General features: G+C 41.6%; 1 protein-coding gene across 2 annotated transcripts in view; it reads right to left on the reverse strand.

Moving 5' to 3' along the window:
• The window catches only part of LOC126092853 (phytanoyl-CoA dioxygenase, peroxisomal-like), an 85,035-nt gene that overhangs the window by 53,818 nt on the left and 6,500 nt on the right, over nucleotides 1-24,717 (reverse strand). For both annotated transcript variants that reach the window (XM_049908593.1, XM_049908586.1), the window contains exon 2: nucleotides 9,858-9,935. In XM_049908593.1, coding sequence (XP_049764550.1) covers nucleotides 9,858-9,923 — 66 coding nt within the window. In that variant the 5' untranslated portion in view covers nucleotides 9,924-9,935. The remainder of the gene's footprint in view (nucleotides 1-9,857; nucleotides 9,936-24,717) is intronic.

Here is a 24,717-nt window from a genome sequence, read left to right on the forward strand (position 1 = left end):
CCAATCCATATTCACCTACTACGTTTCCTTCTCTCCCTTTTCCTACTACTGAATTCCAGTCACCCATGACTATTAAATTTTCGTCTCCCTTCACTATCTGAATAATTTCTTTTATTTCATCATACATTTCTTCAATTTCTTCATCATCCGCAGAGCTAGTTGGCCTATAGACTTGTACTATTGTCATAGGCGTGGGCTTCGTGTCTATCTTGGCCACAACAATGCGTTCGCTGTGCTGTTTGTAGTAGCTTACCCGCATTCCTATTTATTTATTCATTATTAAACCTACTCCTGCATTACCCCTATTTGATTTTGTATTTATAACCCTGAATTCAACTGACCAAAAGTCTTGTTCCTCCTGCCACCGAACTTCACTAATTCCTACTATATCCAACTTTAACCTACCCATTTCCCTTTTTAAATTTTCTAACCTACCTGCCTGATTAAGGGATCTGACATTCCACGCTCCGATCCGGAGAACGCCAGTTTTCTTTCTTCTGATAACAACGTCCTCCTGAGTAGTCCCCGCCCGGAGATCCGAATGAGGGACTATTTCACCTCCGGAATATTTTACCCAAGAGGACGCCATCATCATTTATCCATACAGTAAAGCTGCATGCCCTCGGGAAAAATTACGGCCATAGTTTCCCCTTGATTTCAGCCGTTCGCAGTACCAGCACAGCAAGGCCGTTTTGGTTGGTGTTACAAGGCCAGATCAGTCAACTTCTGCAATGGGCAACCTAAAATCATGATAGGCCTCTAATTATTAATCATATAAGATATGATGATGACAGAAGATTGCAGGAAGATTTATTGTTTGAAAACAACATACTTAAAAATGCTATAAATAGAAAACTGATAATTACAGGTTCATATAATGTGGGTGAACATTATTTTAGATTCTGGAAGTGACATTAGCATTCTGACCAAAGAACTGGATGTCGGGGACAGATTGGGTGATGGTGGTGACCATGTGACTGGCCCACCACGACCAATCCAGTGTCTGGGAAAGGTTGCCTGCATGTGTGCCACCATTTATCAACTGAAATGAGCATGGGCTCCATAGTGCTGAAATCGAATGAGATGACAAATGGGCATGGGAACATCATTCAGCACGTCCAGCAGAACCTCTAGCAGGAATACGACATATGTGCGACCATCAATTTGAATGAGAGAAAGTACAGCCCAATCAAGCAGTCTGATAAGGCCAGCCTACATACACCCACAACTGCCTCTCATGGTGTTTGGGACCCCATGTCCCCATGTGATTACTGATCCTTGCTGTATGCCCGATGTGCTATTTCAGTATGAAAATGTTTTATCATGCTATACATGTACACCACCACGATTTTCTGCAATTCATGATTAAGTGTCTGGTAGAGGGTTCACTGAACCACCTTCAAGCTGCTCCTCTACTGTTCCACTCTCTAACAGCGTGTGGGAAAGACAAACACACTAATCTTTCTGTGTAAACTTCAATTTCTCTTAATTTCTTATGATGATCATTTCTCCCCATGTAGGTGGGCACCAACAAAATATTTTCACTCTGATGAGAAAGTTGGTGATTGACATTTCATGAAAAGGTCCAGTCACAGTGAATATCACCTTTGTTTTAATGACCACCACCTCAATTTGTGTATAATATCCACAGCCTCTCTCCCTTATTTCACGATAATGCAAAACGAGCTACCTTCTTTGAAGCTTTTCGATGTCCTCTGTCAGTCCTATCTGACACAGATCCCATACTGCACAGCAATATTCCAGAAGAGGGTAGACAAGCATAGTGTAGGCAGCCTCTTCAGTAGGCCTTTGGCACTTAGTAAGTGTTCAGCCAATAAAATGCAGCATTTGGTTCACTTTCCCCACAACATTTCCTGTGTGATCATTCAAATTTAAATTATTCATAATTGTAGCCCCTAAGTATTTAGTTGAGTTTACAGCCTTTAGATTTGTGTGGTGTATTGTACAACTGAAATTTAGTGGATTCCTTTGGTACTCATGCTGATGACTTCACATTTTTCATAATTTAGAGTCAATTACCAATTTTTGCACCATACAAATATCTTGTCTAAATCATTTTGCAGTTCTTTTGGATCATCTGATGTCTTTACAAGATGTTAAATGACAGCATCATCTGCAAACAATCTAAGAGGGCTACTAAGATTGTCTCCTAAATCGTTGATGTAGATCAGGAACAACAGATAGCATATAACACTTTCTCAGGGAATGACAGACATTACTTCTGTTTTACTCAATGACTTTCCAACAATTATTACCAACTGTGACATATCTGACAGGAAATCACAGATCTAGTCACACAACTGAGATAATACACCATAAGCATGCAATTTAATTAGAAGTCACTTGTGAGGAACAGTGTCAAAAGCCTACTGGAAATCTAAAAATACGGAATCAATCTGACATCCCCTGTCGATAGCACTCATTGCTTCATGGAACTAAAGAGCTAGTTGTGTTTCACAAGAACAATATTTTTTTGAATCTGAGTGGCTGTTCGTCAATAAAGCATTTTCTTCAAGGTGATTCACAATGTTTGAGCACAGCAAAATGTTCCAAAATATTACTGCAAATCAACATTAGTGATATGAGTCTGTAATTCAGCAGATTATTCCAATTCCCTTTCTTGGGTATTGATGTGACTTGTGCAAATTTTCCAGTCTTTGGGTATGGATCATTCCATGAGTGAGTGGTTGTATATGACAGCTAAGTAAGGAGCTACTGTATAAGCATACTCTGAAAGAAATCGACTTGTACATAATCCAGACCAGAGGCCTTGCCTTTCTGAAGGGTTTTAAGCTACTTTGCTAATCCGAGGATATCTACTTCTAAGTTAATCTTGTTAGCAGTTGTTCTTGATTCAAATTCTGGAATGTTCACTTCATCTTCTTCTTTGAAGGAATTTCAGAAAACTTGTTCATCATCAATAATACCACCACTGTTACTGTGTAGTGAAGGCACTGATTGTGTCTTGCCACTGGTGTACTTCACATACAAGCATTATCTCTCTGGGTTTTCTGTCAGATACCAAGACAGAGTTTTGTTTTGGCAACTATTAAAAGCATCTCGCACTGAAGTTTGCACTAAATTTTGAGCTTCTGTAAAACTTTGCAGATCTTGCAGATTTTTATTTCTTTTAAATTTGCCATGCTTTTTTTGTTGCTTCTGCAATAGCGTTCTGATCTGTTTTGTGTATCATGGGAGATCAGTATCATCTCTTATTAATTTATTTGATATATATCTATCAATTGGTGTCAATACTATTTCTTTCAATTTAAACTATATCAAGTCCATGCTTGTTGTTGTTGTTGTTGTTGTTGTGGTCTTCAGTCCTGAGGCTGGTTTGATGCAGCTCTCCATGCTACTCTATCCTGTGCAAGCTTCTTCATCTCCCAGTATCTAATGCAGCCTACATCCTTCTGAATCTACTTAGTGTATTCATCTCTTGCTCTCCCTCTACGATTTTTACCCTCCATGCTGCCCTCCAATACTAAATTGGTGATCCCTCAATGTCTCAGAACATGTCCTATCAACCGATCCCTTCTTCTTGTCAAGTTGAGCCACAAGCTCCTCTTCTCCCCAAATCTATTCAGTACCTCCTCATTAGTTATGTGATCTACCCACCTAATCTTCAGCATTCTTCTGTAGCACCACATTTCAAAAGCTTCTATTCTCTTCTTGTCTAAACTATTTAACGTCCACATTTCACTTCCATACATGGCTACACTCCATACAAATACTATAAGAAACAACTTCCTGACACTTAAATCTATACTCGATGTTAACAAATTTCTCTTCTTCAGAAACGCTTTCCTTGCCATTGCCAGTCTACATTTTATATCCTCTCTACTTCGACCATCATCAGTTATTTTGCTCCCCAAACAGCAAAACTCCTTTACTACTTTAAGTGTCTCATTTCCTAATCTAAATCCCTCAGCATCAACCGACTTAATTCGACTACATTCCATTATCCTCATTTTGCTTTTGTTGATGTTCATCTTATATCCTCCTTTCAAGACACTGGCCATTCCGTTCAACTGCTCTTCCAAGTCCCTTGCTTTCTCTGACAGAATTACAATGTCATCAGCAAACCTCAAAGTTTTTATTTCTTCTCCATGGATTTGAATACCTACTCCGAACTTTTCTTTTGTTTCCTTTATTGCTTGCTCAATATACAGATTGAATAACAACGAGGATATGCTACAACTCTGTCTCACTCCCGTCCCAACCACTGCTTCCCTTTCATGCCCCTCGACTCTTATAACTGCCATCTGGTTTCTGTACAAATTGTAAATCGCCTTTCGCTCCCTGTATTTTACCCCTGCCACCTTCAGAATTTGAAAGAGAGTATTCCAATCAACATTGTCAAAAGCTTTCTCTAAGTCTACAAATGCTAGAAACGTAGGTTTGCCTTTCCTTAATCTTTCTTCTAAGATAAGGGTCAGTATTGCCTCACGTGTTCCAACATTTCTATGGAATCCAAACTGATCTTCCCCGAGGTCAGCTTCTACCAGTTTTTCCATTCGTCTGTAAAGAATTCGTGTTAGTATTTTGCAGCTGTGACTTATTAAACTGATAGTTCGGTAATTTTCGCATCTGTCAACACCTGCTTTCTTTGGGATTGGAATTATTATATTCTTCTTGAAGTCTGTCAGTATTTCACCTGTCTCATACATCGTGTTCACTAGATGGTAGAGTTTTGTCAGGGCTGGCTCTCCCAAAGCTGTCAGTAGTTCTAATGAAATGTTGTCTACTCTGGGGCCTTGTTTCAACTTAGGTCTTCCAGTGCTCTGTCAAACTCTTCACGTAGTATCGTATCTCCCATTTCATCTTCATCTACATCCTCTTCCATTTCCATAATATTGCCCTCAAGAACATCGCCCTCGTATAGACCCTCTACATACTCCTTTCATCTTTCTGCTTTCCCTTCTTTGCTTAGAGCTGGGTATCCATCTGAGCTTTTGATATTCATACAAGTGGCTCTCTTTTCTCCAAAGGTCTCTTTAATTTTCCTGTAGGCAGTATCTATCATACCCCTAGTGAGATAAGCCTCTACATCCTTACATTTGTCCTCTAGCCGTCCCTGCTTAGCTATTTTGCACTTCCTGTCGATATCATTTTTGAGATGTTTGTATTCCTTTTTGCCTGCTTCATTTACTGCATTTTTATATTTTCTCCTTTCATCAATTAAATTCAGTATTTCTTCTGTTACCCAAGAGTTTCTACTAGCCCTCGTCTTTTTACTTATTTGATCCTCTGCTACCTTCACTATTTCATCCCTCAAAGCTACCCATTCTTCTTCTACTGTATTTCTTTCCCCCATTCCTGTTAATTGTTCCCTTATGCTCTCCCTGAAACTCTATACAACCTCTAGTTCTTTCAGTTTATCCAGGTCCCATCTCCTTAAATTCCCACCTTTTTGCAGTTTCTTCAGTTTTAATCTACAGTTCATAGCCAATAGATTGTGGTCAGAGTCCACATCTGCCCCTGGAAATGTCTCACAATTTAAAACCTGGTTCCTAAATCTCTGTCTTACCGTTATATAAAAGGTAATATACCTTTTTGGTATCTCCACAGGGTTCTTCCATGTATACAATCTTATTTCATGATTCTTGAACCAAATGTTAGCTATGGTTAAGTTATGCTCTGCTCAAAACTCTACCAGGCGGCTTTCTCTTTCATTTCTTAGCCCCAATCCATATTCACCTACTATGTCTCCTTCTCTCCCTTTTCCTACTCTCGAATTCCAGTCACCCATGACTATTAAATTTTCGTCTCCCTTCACTACCTGAATAATTTCTTTTATCTCATCATACATTTCATCAATTTCATCATCATCTGCAGTGCTAGTTGGCATATAGACTTGTACTATTGTAGTAGGCGTGGGCTTCGTGTCTATCTTGGCCACAATAATGTGTTCACTATGCTGTTTGTAGTAGCTTACCCGTACTCCTATTTATTTATTCATTATTAAACCTACTAATGCATTACCCCTATTTGATTTTGTATTTATAAACCTGTATTCACCTGACCAAAAGTCTTGTTCCTCCTGCCATCGAACTTCACTAATTCCCACTATATCTAACTTTAACCTATCCATTTCCATTTTTAAATTTTCTAACCTACCTGCCCGATTAAGGGATCTGACATTCCACGCTCCGATCCGTAGAACGCCAGTTTTCTTTCTCCTGATAACGACGTCCTCTTGAGTAGTCCCCGCCCGGAGATCCGAATGGGGGACTATTTTACCTCCGGAATATTTTACCCAAGAGGACGCCATCATCATTTAATCATACAGTAAAGCTGCATGCCTTCGGGAAAAATTATGTCTGTAGTTTCCCCTTGCTTTCAGCTGTTCGCAGTACCAGAACAGCAAGGCCATTTTGGTTAGTGTTACAAGGCCACATCAGTCAATCATCCAGACTGTTGCCCCTGCAACTACTGAAAAGGCTGCTGGCCCTCTTCAGGAACCACGCATTTGTCTGGCCTCTCAACAGATAACCCCGCCCCCCGTTGTGGTTACACCAACCTACGGCTATCTGTATCGTTGAGGCACGCAAGCCTTCCCACCAACGGCAAGGTCCATGCTTACATAGTCAAATTGGAATAAAAGGAGACTGTCTCTCAGGAAGGTGTCTAGAGATTTTTATCTGATTTTTTAAGTAGATGAACTGTGCATTTATGTTTGATAGATTTGGATGTTATGGTATTTAGACTAGCCACAAACTAATCCCTGTATCTGGCATGACACTCCCTATTTGGTTAGGATTATTTGTTGCTAAATGGTCAAGTATGTCTTCACAACCATTTACACTTCAAGTGGGCTCCTGAACTAATTGTTCAAAATAATTTTCTGAGAAGGCATTCAGTACAATTTCGGATGTTGTGTTATACCTACAACCAGCTTTAAGCATGTATTTTCACCAATGTATAATTTGAAATGACACCCAAGTTTTCTTTGAACTGTTCAACAAATGCTTCATCTGAATCAAGGGATCAGTAAAAGGAACCAAGTATTAATGTATTCTGGTTGTCCAGTATAAACCCTAAAATCTTAGTCATCAAAAACATTTCGCCATGTTTTCCCAATAAGTTGCAATTTCCAATATGGTAGTTATGATAGGACATATTGGTGTGGGTGAAACAAATTACCAATTGACATGTCTGAAGCACAGGAAATTAGGAACAACCACTGTAACTAGCTAGCGACATTCGGCATGCAATTTGTTGCATTCACTTCCCACCACATCACATGAAACATTACCAACAAGTCGTTCTGAGGAGCATCTGCCAAACACCTAAATGTTAGTTGCAGAGTAATCATGCAGATGTAGGAAACTCACAGTATTTATGTTCTGAATGTGCTCAGAGATCCTGCAGCACACTGATGTTCTGTCGTCCTTTCTCTGTTTTTGCCCCCTTTCTCGTCTAACTTGCAATCTGAGTTAGCTTCCCTTACCGATCCTCCACAGCAAATTCCTCATCCTCCTTGAAGAAGGAACCCACTGTTCCCACAGCTGTCCACTTTCTATCAGTAGCACTGTGAGTTGTGTCTGCTGTAGGCAAGTACAAGCCAGTCTTCCCATCTCTGCGAGTTTTACATTCTGATGGACTTAATTCTCCTCTTCATACAGCTAACCGGAAGAATAACTGTTTTGAGTGCTTTAATTTCTTATGTAATCTCTTTGTTGATTGTGGGCTTCAGACTGATATGTGACAGCAATCAGTGCATTGTAAACTCGAGTAAATTATCTGCTTCTATTTATTCAATTCATTTGCTAATTGTACTGTATCCCCCCAGAAATGTATTGACTCTCATGCAGTCAACTTTGGGATGCTCGAATACCATCCTCAGGTGCCCTTCAGAAGCTGACTCGCCAGTTGGTTTGTCGGCTGGTGGTTGTTGCAGTGTCGTGACTCCCATTCGGATTGGGGGTCTTGATCAGCAATGTTGATTATTGATAAATCCTAGAAGGTGCCAGCCTGGTGATGGGATTTAAATCTCTGGAATTGATTGAAATTATGTTAAAAAGAAACTGAAGAATGGCCGTGTATCACCAAGTCAGGTCACTGAACAAGAAGCTCAGCTATTCCCTCTCCATCTGCAACACTAAATACAGTGTACCTATAACTATTTGGTTGGTTATTTTTAATCTCAGTGCTTTCGGTCACTGTCAATAGAGTAACTGAATTTGGTGGCCAAATACACTCCTGGAAATGGAAAAAAGAACACATTGACACCGGTGTGTCAGACCCACCATACTTGCTCCGGACACTGCGAGAGGGCTGTACAAGCAATGATCACACGCACGGCACAGCAGACACACCAGGAACCGCGGTGTTGGCCGTCGAATGGCGCTAGCTGCGCAGCATTTGTGCACCGCCGCCGTCAGTGTCAGCCAGTTTGCCGTGGCATACGGAGCTCCATCGCAGTCTTTAACACTGGTAGCATGCCGCGACAGTGTGGACGTGAACCGTATGTGCAGTTGACGGACTTTGAGCGAGGGCATATAGTGGGCATGCGGGAGGCCGGGTGGACGTACCGCCGAATTGCTCAACACGTGGGGAGTGAGGTCTCCACAGTACATCGATGTTGTCACCAGTGGTCGGCGGAAGGTGCACGTGCCCGTCGACCTGGGACCGGACCGCAGCGACGCACGGATGCACGCCAAGACCGTAGGATCCTACGCAGTGCCGTAGGGGACCGCACCGCCACTTCCCAGCAAATTAGGGACACTGTTGCTCCTGGGGTATCGACGAGGACCATTCGCAACCGTCTCCATGAAGCTGGGCTATGGTCCCACACACCGTTAGGCCGTCTTCCGCTCACGCCCCAACATCGTGCAGCCCGCCTCCAGTGGTGTCGTGACAGGCGTGAATGGAGGGGCGAATGGAGACGTGTCGTCTTCAGCGATGAGAGTCGCTTCTGCCTTGGTGCCAATGATGGTCGTATGCGTGTTTGGCGCCGTGCAGGTGAGCGCCACAATCAGGACTGCATACGACCGAGGCACACAGGGCCAACACCCGGCATCATGGTGTGGGGAGCGATCTCCTACAGTGGCCGTACACCACTGGTGATCGTCGAGGGGACACTGAATAGTGCACGGTACATCCAAACCGTCATCGAACCCATCGTTCTACCATTCCTAGACCGGCAAGGGAACTTGCTGTTCCAACAGGACAATGCATGTCCGCATGTATCCCGTGCCACCCAACGTGCTCTAGAAGGTGTAAGTCAACTACCCTGGCCAGCAAGATCTCCGGATCTGTCCCCCATTGAGCATGTTTGGGACTGGATGAAGCGTCGTCTCACGCGGTCTGCACGTCCAGCACGAACGCTAGTCCAACTGAGGCGCCAGGTGGAAATGGCATGGCAAGCCGTTCCACAGGACTACATCCAGCATCTCTACGATCGTCTCCATGGGAGAATAGCAGCCTGCATTGCTGCGAAAGGTGGATATACACTGTACTAGTGCCGACATTGTGCATGCTCTGTTGCCTGTGTCTATGTGCCTGTGGTTCTGTCAGTGTGATCATGTGATGTATCTGACCCCAGGAATGTGTCAATAAAGTTTCCCCTTCCTGAGACAATGAATTCACAGTGTTCTTATTTCAATTTCCAGGAGTGTATTTCATTCCTTTACAATTAGTCTTCTCACAAGGGATATTAACTTGTGTTACAACTTACTGGTGTTCATTTGTTTGGAAAATAGGAGGAAAGGTTGAACAAAATTGGCTGTACAAGCATAGTGACCTAATGTTCTGTGTCCTGTTGCTAATTTTTATGATCTCATATTTTTGCAGCAGCCTGCTGCCTTTGTGAGACAATCAGTGAAGGATACGGGACGAGGGCACTCCAAGCGGTGCTGCAGATGGCGCTGTATGGTCTTCAGTCTGTCCACAGCCATTTTGCTTCAATTCTGCAACAAACAATAACAGAAACTGGTGTTAAATCAGTCATCCTAGCTCACGATTACTTGTTATGGGTTCAAATAAAAATTAAATTGGAAATAAAGCGCATTCATCTGCTGAAAGATTCAAGATACCAAAAATTTGTATGTTAATACAAAAGTTAAAGAGTATTAACTGTGCAAAAAAAATTATGCCCCCTCTGTGTACATTCATTTGCTGAAAACCATGTTTTGATACCCTGAACCATTTGCAAAACAAATGGTGTTATGTCACTTAAATTTGTTGGTAAAAGCAAGAGGACAGGAAGAAAAATTGAGTCAGCTGTACTGGTAGCGTCCACTGCAGGTACCTTTAAAATTTGTGAAGGTTAAGAAACTTTCAATATTTAACTCAAAGCATCCACAACTGAGAATGGAAGATGTTTGAAACAGCAGTAGTAGTCAGTAAAGATTTGGAAGAGTGAGGTAACTAGCAGCCAACAAAAGATGAATTACAAAACAAAATAACTGAAACTCAAATTACATATGAAATTAAAACAATAATCTCGCTACAAGCATTTTCAAAGAAAAAAAAAAAGAGGTAAATTTATGATACCCAATAGAGAGAATTATCAATTCAAAGTAATGTGATACATCATGATAGGTTCTTAGGTGAAAACAGAGGTATATAATACATCTAGGATGAAGAATCAACAGAACCATGGACCAAAAGAGTTATGTTATCTAACTGGAATAGAGCTCTCATATTCTTATGAGGGTAAATAAATATCAGCCTTCCGGATGACTAGTACCAGAAGAAGCAAGAAAAACACAAAAACATTGACTACATTAATAATCTTAACAGACAACACAGTGTAAAATGTGGTACAAAGATGGGAGAGGGGAGAAAGGTTAGAGGGTGATTCCACTCTCTTATCTTTGCGATCCTTACACACAGTGTATGTTGGTGGTGGTAGAATTCTTCAGCAGTCAGCTTGAAATGCTGGTACTCTAAATTTTCTCAATAGTGTTTCTTGAAAAGAACATTGCCTTCCCTACAGGGATTCCCAAAGCATCTCCATACCACTTACAGCAGTTTTTGCTTGCATCAAACCCTTCTTAATGTATTTCAAGTTTACAGTGTGTCATCAACAGCCTCAGAAGAGAAAATGACAGCCTGAAGTACTAAAACGCGCGAAAATGCCACCGACAGTAAATGATACAAGGTTTGAGAATATACGCTATTCTAGTAACAGTATTCCAGTGAATGACTCAGAACTGAAGTTGAATTCGAATGTTAAAGTGACCTTGGATAGCATTCCAAAAAATGTAAATTGTCGCAAAAAAGTTATGTTTGATTTGCCAAAGCCTGAAGTACCAGCAGCAAGAAGTGAAATTTCTGGTGAGAATAAAACTGAGCGTGTTCATACTTTTGCCGACAGTCATGGAAGAAGTATAGCTGAAATTGTAAAAAACAGTTTTAATAGTGCTATGTTTGTGGAATAGTGAAACCTGGTGCGAAAATTCAGGAACTCGTAGCAGGCTGTGATCCTGAAAGAGTAAAAAACGATTATGTGATTATAATAGGTGGTTCGAACAATGTAGCCTGCAGTGAAGGTTTTGATGTTACACGATCACTTAAGGAGAAATTAACGGCTCTTCAGCATTCTAAGGTATTTGTTGTGAATATTCCAAAGAGACACGACTTAATCCCACAATCCTATGTAAATGAAGCTGTTATTCAAACGAACTCTAAATTAGCGAAGACTTGCTAACAATTTAGCAATACTTATGTTGTAGATACGAGTAATTTTCAAAGAGAGTTGTTTACCAGACATCGCATGCACCTAAACAGGTCAGGTAAACAAGCACTAGGTACTCTTTTACATGCAGCAATCATGGAAGAAATCAACAAAATATCTTCCCACTCGACACCTATTCCCCTTAAATGGCTCCAGCAATCCCATCAGACTAATTTTCAAGTTCAGAATTTCAGCGAAGCAATTAAAAATGAGCCTATTGTTTCTAGGCCCACAAGTACTTTTTTAGGCAAAAGCAACCGCTCTCAGCAAATACCAATGCTATGACAATTTTTCACCATAACGTAGGACGACTTACAAACAAAGTTAACGAAATTTTTGTTCTTTTAGATGACCCACAACAGATAAAGGATGCTGATGTTCTATGCTTTAGTGAACACCACATGAGAGATGTTGAAATGTTACAGCTCAGTGGTTACTGTCTAGCAGCACATTACTGTAAATCTATCATGAAGAATGGTGGAGTAGTAATATACTTAAAAAAAATAAGATATAATATACCACATTAGATTTAAAGAGTCACTGTATTGAACAAGATATTGAAATATATGGTGTAGAAATTACTATAAGTTACCGTACAGTTGTAGTGTTAGCACTATACAGAGCTCCCTCAGGGAACACTAATGAGTTCCTGAGACAGTTAGATTCTGTCTTATCCCAAGTGAACTCAAAACCTAATAATTACAGGTAATTTCAATGTAGATTTCCTAAATGAAAGCAATGCTAAAGCAGATTTAGAACATCTAGTTGATTCTTACAATCTGATGACAGTAGTAAATTTTCCAACTAGAGTTATCGAGAACTGTCAAAGTCTGATTGACAATATAGTTACAGATTAGTCAAGAGTCAACAGTATCAGTGTACGTCCAATTTTTGGCCTTTCTGATCATGGAGGTCAGTTGCTTACTTTCACTGACATCAATCTGTGCAACAGTTCTGAGAATTCTTGGAAATCTTTTAGGATAATAAATGATGAAAACATCAAAAATTTCAACAACAGCCTGCAAGAGATAGATTGGAGTCCAGTTTTCAATGAAGCAGATGTGAACAAAAAGTATAATACATTTCTAAATGTATTTATGTCTATTTTTGAAGCCACTTTTCCTAAAAATAAATATAAAATTTTAAAAAATTAAACAAGTCATGGATCACTGCAGGGATAAAAACATCCTGCAGAACAAAGAGGGTGCTATATAATTTCCTCAGAACTTGTAATGATTCAAAAAAAAAAAAAAAACATCACCACTACAAACTTTACTGCAGCATCCTAAAGAAGGTAATAAATAAGTCAAAAAATATGTGCATTAAGTCTGACAACAAAATAAAAACAATTTGGAATGTAATAAAGTGGGAAACTGGCACTTTTTGTCAGCAGCAGAGAAGACAGGCTGTAAAGGTTCTGTGGATGAGTCATTGGCTCGTCTACAGAAAGCTATCAGTAATACACCCCCACAGGCATCCTTATCTCATGTTACAGTAAAAGAGATCGAAAGAATTATTACCTCACTAAAAAATAAAAAGTCTGTAGGTGTGGATAATATTTCCTGTAAAATATTGAAATGTTGCTATAAATACATAAGTCCTGTCTTATGCAACATATTCAGTGCTTCGCTGCAAGAAGGAATTGTCCCTGACAGGCTAAAACTAGCTGTAGTGATACCACTCGAGAAAGACAATGTTACAAATTATCAACCAATCTCCCTTTTAACTATCTTTTCAAAGATTATTGAAAAACTGATGCACAGGTTGATTGTCGATCATCTCAGCTTCCACAATATCCTAAACATAAGTCAGTGGGGCACAGTAAGTTGTGGTGTGCCACAAGGCTCTGTTTTGGGTCCACTGCTGTTTCTCATCTTCATTAATGATCTCCCATTTTGTTCTGATACAAAGAGTAAATTTACTCTTTTTGCAGATGACACTACAATTCTAACTGATGATTTTACAGATAACAATCTTGAACAAACTACAAACAAAGTTTTCAATAATATAGTAAATTGGTTTTCTTCAAATGGTCTCTCATTCAATACAGATAAAACCCTTTATATGAGATTCCATACTCCACAAAAAAATCTGGAAGAAATTAACATTAAGGGTAGAGATCAAGCAATACAAAAAGTTGAGGTTACAAAATTCCTGGGTGCTTATATAGACAGCAAATGCAACTGGTCGACACACATTCTTCATCTTTACAAAACACTTAGCTCAGCAATATTTGCATTACAGGTTATTGCTTCAGTGGCTGACGTAGATACCATTAAGGTTTCTTACTTAGGCTATTTTCATTCATTAATGTCATATGCTATTATATTCTGGGGGAAACAACCTCTCACAAAGAAAATTTTCACTGCACAAAAAAAAAGCCACCAGAATAATGAGTGGTGTCCATCACAGACACTCTTGTAGATGCTTGTTTCGAAAGATGGGGATCCTTACCACCGTCTCACAGTATATCTTTTCTTTGTTGACCTTTGCCTGTAATAACCCTTCTATCTACAAAGATAACAGCCAATTTCATGGCTATAACACAAGGACCAAAAACAGTCTTCACATTGAATTGAAAAGTCTCACTATCGTTCAAAAAGGAGCTTACTACTCCAGTATTAAGCTGTTTAATGCTCTCCCTCCACACATCAAATGCCTTAACAATAGATTGTCAGCATTCAAACAAACTCTCAAGGAGTACCTGATAGATAAATCTTTTTATACAATTGATGAATATGTGAAAGAAAATGTATATAATCACCAAACTTGCAACTGTTGTATAAATAGTGTAATTAATTTTGTTTTGAATAGGCATATGAAAATTATTTATTGGTATTTCTGTATTTCCCTAGGAACAATGAACTTATCTTGATTCCTGTATATATTACTCATCCTTAACATGTGAAACAAAAACTTTCTGTTAGCTGAATGTGCTGTTGTTTAGTTAGTATCTTATTTACATTGTATCTTTTTGTTGCATTTATGTAAGACATATTTCAGGTGTGTACAATCGGACACATGCCATATTTTATATATATATATATATATATATATATATATATATATATATATATATATATATATATATATATATATAAAACAAAGATAATGTGACTTACCAAATGAAAGTGCTGGCAGGTCGACAGACACACAAACGAACACAAACATACACACAAAATTCAAGCTTTCGCAACAAACTGTTGCCTCATCAGGAAAGAGGGAAGGAGAGGGAAAGACGAAAGGATGTGGGTTTTAAGGGAGAGGGTAAGGAGTCATTCCAGTCCCGGGAGCAGAAAGACTTACCTTAGGGGGAAAAAAGGACGGGTACACATTCGCACACACACACATATCCATCCACACATATACAGACATATGTCTTATATATATATATAATAGAGGGAAACATTCCACGTGGGAAAAATATATTCAAAAAGAAAGATGATGAGACTTACCGAACAAAAGCGCTGGCAGGTCGATAGACACACAAACAAACACAAACATACACACAAAATTCTAGCTTTCGCAACCAACGGTTGCCTCGTCAGGTAAGAGGGAAGGAGAAGGAAAGACAAAAGGATATGGGTTTTAAGGGAGAGGGTAAGGAGTCATTCCAATCCCGGGAGCGGAAAGACTTACCTTAGGGGGAAAAAAGGACAGGTATACACTCGCACACACACACATATCCATCCACACATACACAGACACAAGCAGACATTTGTAAAGGCAAAAAGTTTGGGCAGAGATGTCAGTCGGGACGGAAGTACAGAGGCAAAGATGATGTTGAAAGACAGGTGAGGTATGAGCGGCGGCAGATTGAAATTAGAAATTAGCGGAGATTGAGGCCTGGCGGATAGCGAGAAGAGAGGATATGCTGAAGGGCAAGTTCCCATCTCCGGAGTTCTGACAGGTTGGTGTTAGTGGGAAGTATCCAGATAACCCGGATGGTGTAACACTGTGCCAAGATGTGCTGGCCGTGCACCAAGGCATGTTTAGCCACAGGGTGATCCTCATTACCAACAAACACTGTCTGCCTGTGTCCATTCATGCGAATGGACAGTTTGTTGCTGGTCATTCCCACATAGAACGCTTCACAGTGTAGGCAGGTCAGTTGGTAAATCACGTGGGTGCTATCACACGTGGCTCTGCCTTTGATCGTGTACACCTTCCGGGTTACAGGACTGGAATAGGTGGTGGTGGGAGGGTGCATGGGACAGGTTTTACACCGGGGGCGGTTACAGGGGTAGGAGCCAGAGGGTAGGGAAGGTGGTTTGGGGATTTCATAGGGATGAACTAAGAGGTTACGAAGGTTAGGTGGACGGCGGAAAGACACTCTTGGTGGAGTGGGGAGGATTTCATGAAGGATGGATCTCATTTCAGGGCAGGATTTGAGGAAGTCGTATCCCTGCTGGAGAGCCACATTCAGAATCTGATCCAGTCCCGGAAAGTATCCTGTCACAAGTGGGGCACTTTTGGGGTTCTTCTGTGGAAGGTTCCGGGTTTGAGGAGATGAGGAAGTGGCTCTGGTTATTTGCTTCTGTACCAGGTCGGGAGGGTAGTTACGGGATGCAAAAGCTGTTTTCAGGTTGTTGGTGTAATGGTTCAAGGATTCCGGACTGGAGCAGATTCGTTTGCCACGAAGACCTAGGCTGTAGGGAAGGGACCGTTTGATGTGGAATGGGTGGCAGCTGTCATAATGGAGGTACTGTTGCTTGTTGGTGGGTTTGATGTGGACGGACGTGTGAAGCTGGCTATTGGACAGGTGGAGGTCAACGTCAAGGAAAGTGGCATGGGATTTAGAGTAGGACCAGGTGAATCTGATGGAACCAAAGGAGTTGAGGTTGGAGAGGAAATTCTGGAGTTCTTCTTCACTGTGAGTCCAGATCATGAAAATGTCATCAATAAATCTGTACCAAACTTTGGGTTGGCAGGCCTGGGTAACCAAGAAGGCTTCCTCTAAGCGACCCATGAATAGGTTGGCGTACGAGGGGGCCATCCTGGTACCCATGGCTGTTCCCTTTAATTGTTGGTATGTCCGGCCTTCAAAAGTGAAGAAGTTGTGGGTCAGGATGAAGCTGGCTAAGGTAATGAGGAAAGAGGTTTTAGGTAGGACGGCAGGTGATCGGCGTGAAAGGAAGTGCTCCATCGCAGCGAGGCCCTGGACATGCGGAATATTTGTGTATAAGGAAGTGGCATCAATGGTTACAAGGATGGTTTCCGGGGGTAACAGACTGGGTAGGGATTCCAGGCGTTCGAGAAAGTGGTTGGTGTCTTTGATGAAGGATGGGAGACTGCATGTAATGGGTTGAAGGTGTTGATCTACGTAGGCAGAGATGCGTTCTGTGGGGGCTTGGTAACCAGCTACAATGGGACGGCCGGGATGATTGGGTTTGTGAATTTTGGGAAGAAGGTAGAAGGTAGGGGTGCGGGGTGTTGGTGGGGTCAGGAGGTTGATGGAGTCAGGTGAAAGGTTTTGTAGGGGGCCTAAGGTTCTGAGGATTCCTTGAAGCTCCGCCTGGACATCAGGAATGGGATTACCATGGCAAACTTTGTAAGTAGTGTTGTCTGAAAGCTGACGCAGTCCCTCAGCCACATACTCCCGACGATCAAGTACCACAGTCGTGGAACCCTTGTCCGCCGGAAGAATGACGATGGATTGGTCAGCCTTCAGATCACGGATAGCCTGGGCTTCAGCAGTGGTGATGTTGGGAGTAGGTTTAAGGTTTTTTAAGAAGGATTGAGAGGCAAGGCTGGAAGTCAGAAATTCCTGGAAGGTTAGGAGAGGGTGATTTTGAGGAAGAGGAGGTGGGTCCCGCTGTGACGGAGGACGGAACTGTTCCAGGCATGGTTCAATTTGGATAGTATCTTGGGCAGTTGGATCATTAGGAGTAGGATTAGGATCATTTTTCTTCGTGGCAAAGTGATATTTCCAGCAGAGAGTACGGGTGTAGGACAGTAAATCTTTGACAAGGGCTGTTTGGTTAAATCTGGGAGTGGGGCTGAAGGTGAGGCCTTTGGATAGGACAGAGGTTTCGGATTGGGAGAGAGGTTTGGAGGAGAGGTTAACTACTGAATTGGGGTGTTGTGGTTCCAGATTGTGTTGATTGGAATTTTGAGGTTTTGGAGGGAGTGGAGCTGGAAGTGGGAGATTGAGTAGATGGGAGAGACTGGGTTTGTGTGCAATGAGAGGAGGTTGAGGTTTGCTGGAAAGGTTGTGAAGGGTGAGTGAGTTGCCTTTCCGGAGGTGGGAAACCAGGAGATTGGATAGTTTTTTAAGGTGGAGGGTGGCATGCTGTTCTAATTTGCGGTTGGCCTGTAGGAGGATGCTCTGAACAACCGGTGTGGATGTGGGAGAGGAAAGATTGAGGACTTTTATTAGGGACAGGAGTTGATGGGTGTGTTGATTGGCTGAGTGGATGTGTAGGTGAAGGATTAGGTGGGTGAGGGCAATGGATTGTTCGGTTTGGAACTGGTATAGGGACTGATGGAAAGAAGGGTTGCAGCCAGAGATGGGAACTTTAAGTGTGAGGCCTTTGGGGGTGATGCCAAATGTCAGACAAGCCTGAGAAAATAAAATATGTTAATGTAATCTGGCTAGGGCGAAGGCATGTTTGCGGAGGGAATGTAAATAAAACTTAATGGGGTCGTTGTGGAGGTGTTGTGAGGGTGACATGGTACTAGAAGGTGGAAAGTGGAACACGAGGCTGAAATGAAAACGAAAAGAAATATAAAAATATATGGGGAGAGATAAAGGTAAAACTGGAGATCTGGTGTGAAAAAAGGCGAAAAAGGGTTGGTTAGAGCTGGGCTATGTTGATCCTGTGGTGAACTTGTGTAGGTAGATAGTGATGTGCATAAAGGTTAGGTGGTTGTGTTGCCGCCAAAACACGTTAAAGGGTGGAGAAATACGGGAAAATTTCGAAAAAACTACGTGAGGATGTATTAAAAGGGTGGTTTGGTGGTGGCAGCAGATTATGGAAATGAAGCTAACAATTGTCTGATGAAGAAATAATGACGTTAAAACCTGTGGGAAGCGGCTAAAAATGATCGATGATGTGAGAAAAACGGAAATGGAAATAAAGCAAAAGATATTAAAACTAGCCGAAAAGGTTGTTTAATAGCTGAAAGGAACTGTTTGTGAACTGGAAACGGTGGATTTTATAGCAGCGGTAGTGTTGAAAGCGGAAAAAAAAAACTTTTGGTTATGGTTTGGAAGTGGGTTACGTATTATTACGTATTATTGAGTATATATCGGCGGGATAAAATTGTATACTGGATTACGGTAAAAAAGGAGAAGGTGATAGTAAAACTGCTGGCAAAAACAGAAGGAGGAAATAAGATGACAGAAAAGACTACGAAATGTAACAGTGACAATAACAATAACAATAACAAACGTGATTGTTGGGTTCAAATTAATGATATGAATATAATAGAGGGAAACATTCCACGTGGGAAAAATATATTCAAAAAGAAAGATGATGAGACTTACCGAACAAAAGCGCTGGCAGGTCGATAGACACACAAACATACACACAAAATTCTAGCTTTCGCAACCAACGGTTGCCTCGTCAGGAAAGAGGGAAGGAGAAGGAAAGACAAAAGGATATGGGTTTTAAGGGAGAGGGTAAGGAGTCATTCCAATCCCGGGAGCGGAAAGACTTACCTTAGGGGGAAAAAAGGACAGGTATACACTCGCACACACACACATATCCATCCACACATACACAGACACAAGCAGACATTTGTAAAGGCAAAGAGTTTGGGCAGAGATGTCAGTCGGGACGGAAGTACAGAGGCAAAGATGATGTTGAAAGACAGGTGAGGTATGAGCGGCGGCAAATTGAAATTAGAAATTAGCGGAGAATGAGACCTGGCGGATAGCGTAACACGGTCCCTGACTTCAGCCGTCGCACGGACGCCAAAATGGAAAATATTGAAATAAACGATATCGGAATTGAAAAACAACTGCTATCACTTAGTAGCGGAAAAGCATCCGGACCAGACGAGATACCCTTAAGATTCTACAGTGATTATGCTAAAGAACTTGCCCCCTTTCTATCAGCAATTTATCGTAGATCGCTGGAAGAACGTAAAGTACCTAGCGACTGGAAGAAAGCGCAGGTCGTTCCCATTTTCAAGAAGGGTCATAAATCAGATGCGAATAATTATAGGCCTATTTCGCTTACGTCAATCTGTTGTAGAATAATGGAACATGTTTTGTGTTCTCGTATTATGACGTTCTTAGATAATACAAATCTCCTTCATCATAACCAACATGGATTCCGCAAACAGAGATCATGTGAAACTCAGCTCGCCCTATTTGCCCAAGAAATTCACAGTGCCGTAGACACTGGCGAGCAGATTGATGCCGTATTCCTGGACTTCAGGAAGGCATTTGATACGGTTCCGCACTTACGTTTGATGAAAAAAATACGAGCTTACGGAATATCGGACCAGGTTTGTGATTGGATTCAGGATTTCCTAGAAGAAAGAACTCAACATGTCATTCTTAACGGTTCAAAATCTGCAGATGTAGAGGTAATTTCGGGAGTACCGCAAGGAAGCGTGATAGGACCTTTATTGTTTACAATATACATAAATGACTTAGTTGACAACATCGGTAGCTCCGTGAGGCTATTTGCAGATGACACGGTTGTCTACAAGAAAGTAGCAACATCAGAAGACTCGTACGTACTCCAGGAAGACCTGCAGAGGATTAATGCATGGTGCGACAGCTGGCAGCTTTCCCTAAACGTAGATAAATGTAATATAATGCGCATACATAGGGGCAGAAAACCATTCCAGTACTATTATGCCATAGGTGGTAAATCATTGGAAGCGGTAACGACCGTAAAATACTTAGGAGTTACTATCCGGAGCGATCTGAAGTGGAATGATCACATAAAACAAATAGTGGGAAAAGCAGGCGCCAGGTTGAGATTCATAGGAAGAATTCTAAGAAAATGTGACTCATCGACGAAAGAAGTAGCTTACAAAACGCTTGTTCGTCCGATTCTTGAGTATTGCTCATCAGTATGGGACCCTTACCAGGTTGGATTAATAGAAGAGATAGACATGATCCAGCGAAAAGCAGCGCGATTCGTCATGGGGACATTTAGTCAGCGCGAGAGCGTTACGGAGATGCTGAACAAGCTCCAGTGGCGGACACTTCAAGAAAGGCGTTACGCAATACGGAGAGGTTTATTATCGAAATTACGAGATAGCACATTCCGGGAAGAGATGGGCAACATATTACTACCGCCCACATATATCTCGCGTAATGATCACAACGAAAAGATCCGAGAAATTAGAGCAAATACGGAGACTTACAAGCAGTCGTTCTTCCCACGCACAATTCGTGAATGGAACAGGGAAGGGGGGATCAGATAGTGGTACAATAAGTACCCTCCGCCACACACCGTAAGGTGGCTCGCGGAGTATAGATGTAGATGTAGATGTAGATGTGAACCCGGAACCTTCCACAGAAGAACCCCAAAAGTGCCCCACTTGTGACAGGATACTTTCCGGGACTGGATCAGATTCTGAATGTGGCTCTCCAGCAGGGATACGACTTCCTCAAATCCTGCCCTGAAATGAGATCCATCCTTCATGAAATCCTCCCCACTCCACCAAGAGTGTCTTTCCGCCGTCCACCTAACCTTCGTAACCTCTTAGTTCATCCCTATGAAATCCCCAAACCACCTTCCCTACCCTCTGGCTCCTACCCCTGTAACCGCCCCCGGTGTAAAACCTGTCCCATGCACCCTCCCACCACCACCTATTCCAGTCCTGTAACCCGGAAGGTGTACACGATCAAAGGCAGAGCCACGTGTGATAGCACCCACGTGATTTACCAACTGACCTGCCTACACTGTGAAGCGTTCTATGTGGGAATGACCAGCAACAAACTGTCCATTCGCATGAATGGACACAGGCAGACAGTGTTTGTTGGTAATGAGGATCACCCTGTGGCTAAACATGCCTTGGTGCACGGCCAGCACATCTTGGCACAGTGTTACACCATCCGGGTTATCTGGATACTTCCCACTAACACCAACCTGTCAGATCTCCGGAGATGGGAACTTGCCCTTCAGCATATCCTCTCTTCTCGCTATCCGCCAGGCCTCAATCTCCGCTAATTTCTAATTTCAATCTGCCGCCGCTCATACCTCACCTGTCTTTCAACATCATCTTTGCCTCTGTACTTCCGTCCCGACTGACATCTCTGCCCAAACTCTTTGCCTTTACAAATGTCTGCTTGTGTCTGTGTATGTGTGGATGGATATGTGTGTGTGTGCGAGTGTATACCTGTCCTTTTTTCCCCCTAAGGTAAGTCTTTCCGCTCCCGGGATTGGAATGACTCCTTACCCTCTCCCTTAAAACCCATATCCTTTTGTCTTTCCTTCTCCTTCCCTCTTTCCTGACGAGGCAACCGTTGGTTGCGAAAGCTAGAATTTTGTGTGTATGTTTGTGTTTGTTTGTGTGTCTATCGACCTGCCAGCGCTTTTGTTCGGTAAGTCTCATCATCTTTCTTTTTGAATATATATATATATATATATATATATATATATATAACTTATCCTTAATATGTGAAAAACAATTTTCTGTTCATTGATTGTGCTGTTGTCTACTGATTTTATTTACATTGTATCTTTATTGTATGTATTCACACAAGTTATGCTTGAACTATCTAAAATTTGACACATTCCATATCCTTGCGATTCACTCAGTTCCAGGATCTACAGAACATGAAGTAAATAAATAAGTTATCCAGGGTACTGATGCTTTAAGTGATGTCACATAATCCAATAGACATTTAGTTAGATTGTTTCTAGGTAATCTAACTAGGTATCCATGAAACTTCATTCGTGTCTTTCTGATATCAATTTTGATGTTTGATACTTTTTCTTTTGTCTCCATGTTTTCCAGTTTGTATCCATTTAGTGTGTATCTTGGTCCCAGAATTTTTCTAATAATCATTCTCTCTACTTTCTTAATTTCCGGTAAATGTAATTTTTGCTTCAATAAGAGTGTTTCACTTGCGTAGGTAACTGTCGGTCTGATTACTGAGTTGTAATGTCTGATTTTAGTGCCTTATGACAGAAATTTTTTGTTACACAAAATTGAAACAAATCCTTATGCTTTTCTGATTTTCTGTTGGTTCAATAATTTCACTGAGATACTAAATGCTGAAAATTGAACATTCAGTTTTCCTTGGTCTCTCCCTAGTTCAATTGACGTTCAAAAGTTTTGATTTCTTAGTTCCATTTCCCAATCTTACATTACTTTGTCTAAAACAATGCTGAATAAGAGTGGCAAGATCCCATCTAATTTTCTTACCCTTGTTTTAACTAAGAAAAGTTTCAAAATTTCATCTATGAATTTAATTCAGTGTTTCATTTCTTAGGCAGCTCGGTAATCTGCATCACAGAGTACAAGCGCAAATAAATTTAAATCTTACACATTAATTTTCCCTCATATGTCTAAGCATGTTCTTATTGCAGAAACACAACAAAAGGTGGAGAATCATATATTTGTGTTAAGAACAGTATTGAATTTAAAGTCAGAAATGATATTATCTTCCAGAATGAGATTTTCACTCTGCAGCGGAGTGCTCTACCAACTGAGCTACCCAAGCACGACTCACGTCCCATCCTCACAGCTTTATTTCTGCCAGTGTTCTTGCCCGCAAAAGTCAAGGGTCCCAAGTTTGAGTCTCGGTCCGGCACACAGTTTTAATCTGCCAGGAAGTTTCGTATCAGCGCACACTCCGCTGCAGAGTGAAAATCTCATTTTGGAAACATACCCCAGGCTGTGGCGAAGCCATGTCTCTGCAATATCCTTTTTTTCAGGAGTGCTAGTTCTGAAAGGTTCGCAGGAGAGCTTCTGTAAAATTTGGAAGGTAGGAGGCGAGGTACTGGCAGAAGTAAAGCTGTGAGGACGGAGCGTGAGTCATGCTTGAGTAGCTCAGTTGGTAGAGCACTTGCCCGCGAAAGGCAAAGGTCCCGAGTTCGAGTCTCAGTCCGGCGCACAGTTTTAATCTACCAGGAAGTTTGATATTATCTTATTATGTATGGACAAAGACTTTGAAGTCCCAGCAATGGAGATACATGCTATAGGTACGCAAAAGCAACGAACTGTATATTATTTTTGGAAATACGGAAGCGTCCGATCTAACCCGTCGGCTTTGACCCATGACGTCACAAATATGGCGGAAACGACAAGACGAAAACACATAGAAAAACAACACACACAAAGGTTTCACAAGAACAATCTGCTAACATTGATAGCAAACAAAGATAATAATAAACAAGTGGTACTCAAGGCCCCCCATGAAGCATGGACCTTGCCGTTGGTGGGGAGGCTTGCGTGCCTCAGCGATACAGATGGCCGTACCGTAGGTGCAACCACAACGGAGGGGTATCTGTTGAGAGGCCAGACAAACATGTGGTTCCTGAAGAGGGGCAGCAGCCTTTTCAGTAGTTGCAGGGGCAACAGTCTGGATGATTGACTGATCTGGCCTTGTAACATTAACCAAAACGGCCTTGCTGTGCTGGTACTGCAAACGGCTGAAAGCAAGGGGAAACTACAGCCGTAATTTTTCCCGACGACATGCAGCTCTACTGTATGATTAAATGATGATGGCGTCCTCTTGGGTAAAATATTCCGGAGGTAAAATAGTCCCCCATTCGGATCTCCGGGCGGGGACTACTCAGGAGGACATCGTTATCAGGAGAAAGAAAACTGGCGTTCTACGGATCGGAGCGTGGAATGTCAGATCCCTTAATCGGGCAGGTAGGTTAGAAAATTTAAAAAGAGAAATGGATAGGTTAAAGTTAGACATAGTGGGAATTAGTGAAGTTCGGTGGCAGGAGGAACAAGACTTCTGGTCAGGTGATTACAGGGTTATAAATACAAAATCAAATAGGGGTAATGCAGGAGTAGGTTTAATAATGAATAAAAAAATAGGAGTGCGGGTAAGCTACTACAAACAGCATAGTGAACGCATT

The sequence above is a fragment of the Schistocerca cancellata genome, chromosome 1 (assembly GCF_023864275.1).
Source record: "Schistocerca cancellata isolate TAMUIC-IGC-003103 chromosome 1, iqSchCanc2.1, whole genome shotgun sequence".
Lineage (NCBI taxonomy): Eukaryota > Metazoa > Arthropoda > Insecta > Orthoptera > Acrididae > Schistocerca > Schistocerca cancellata.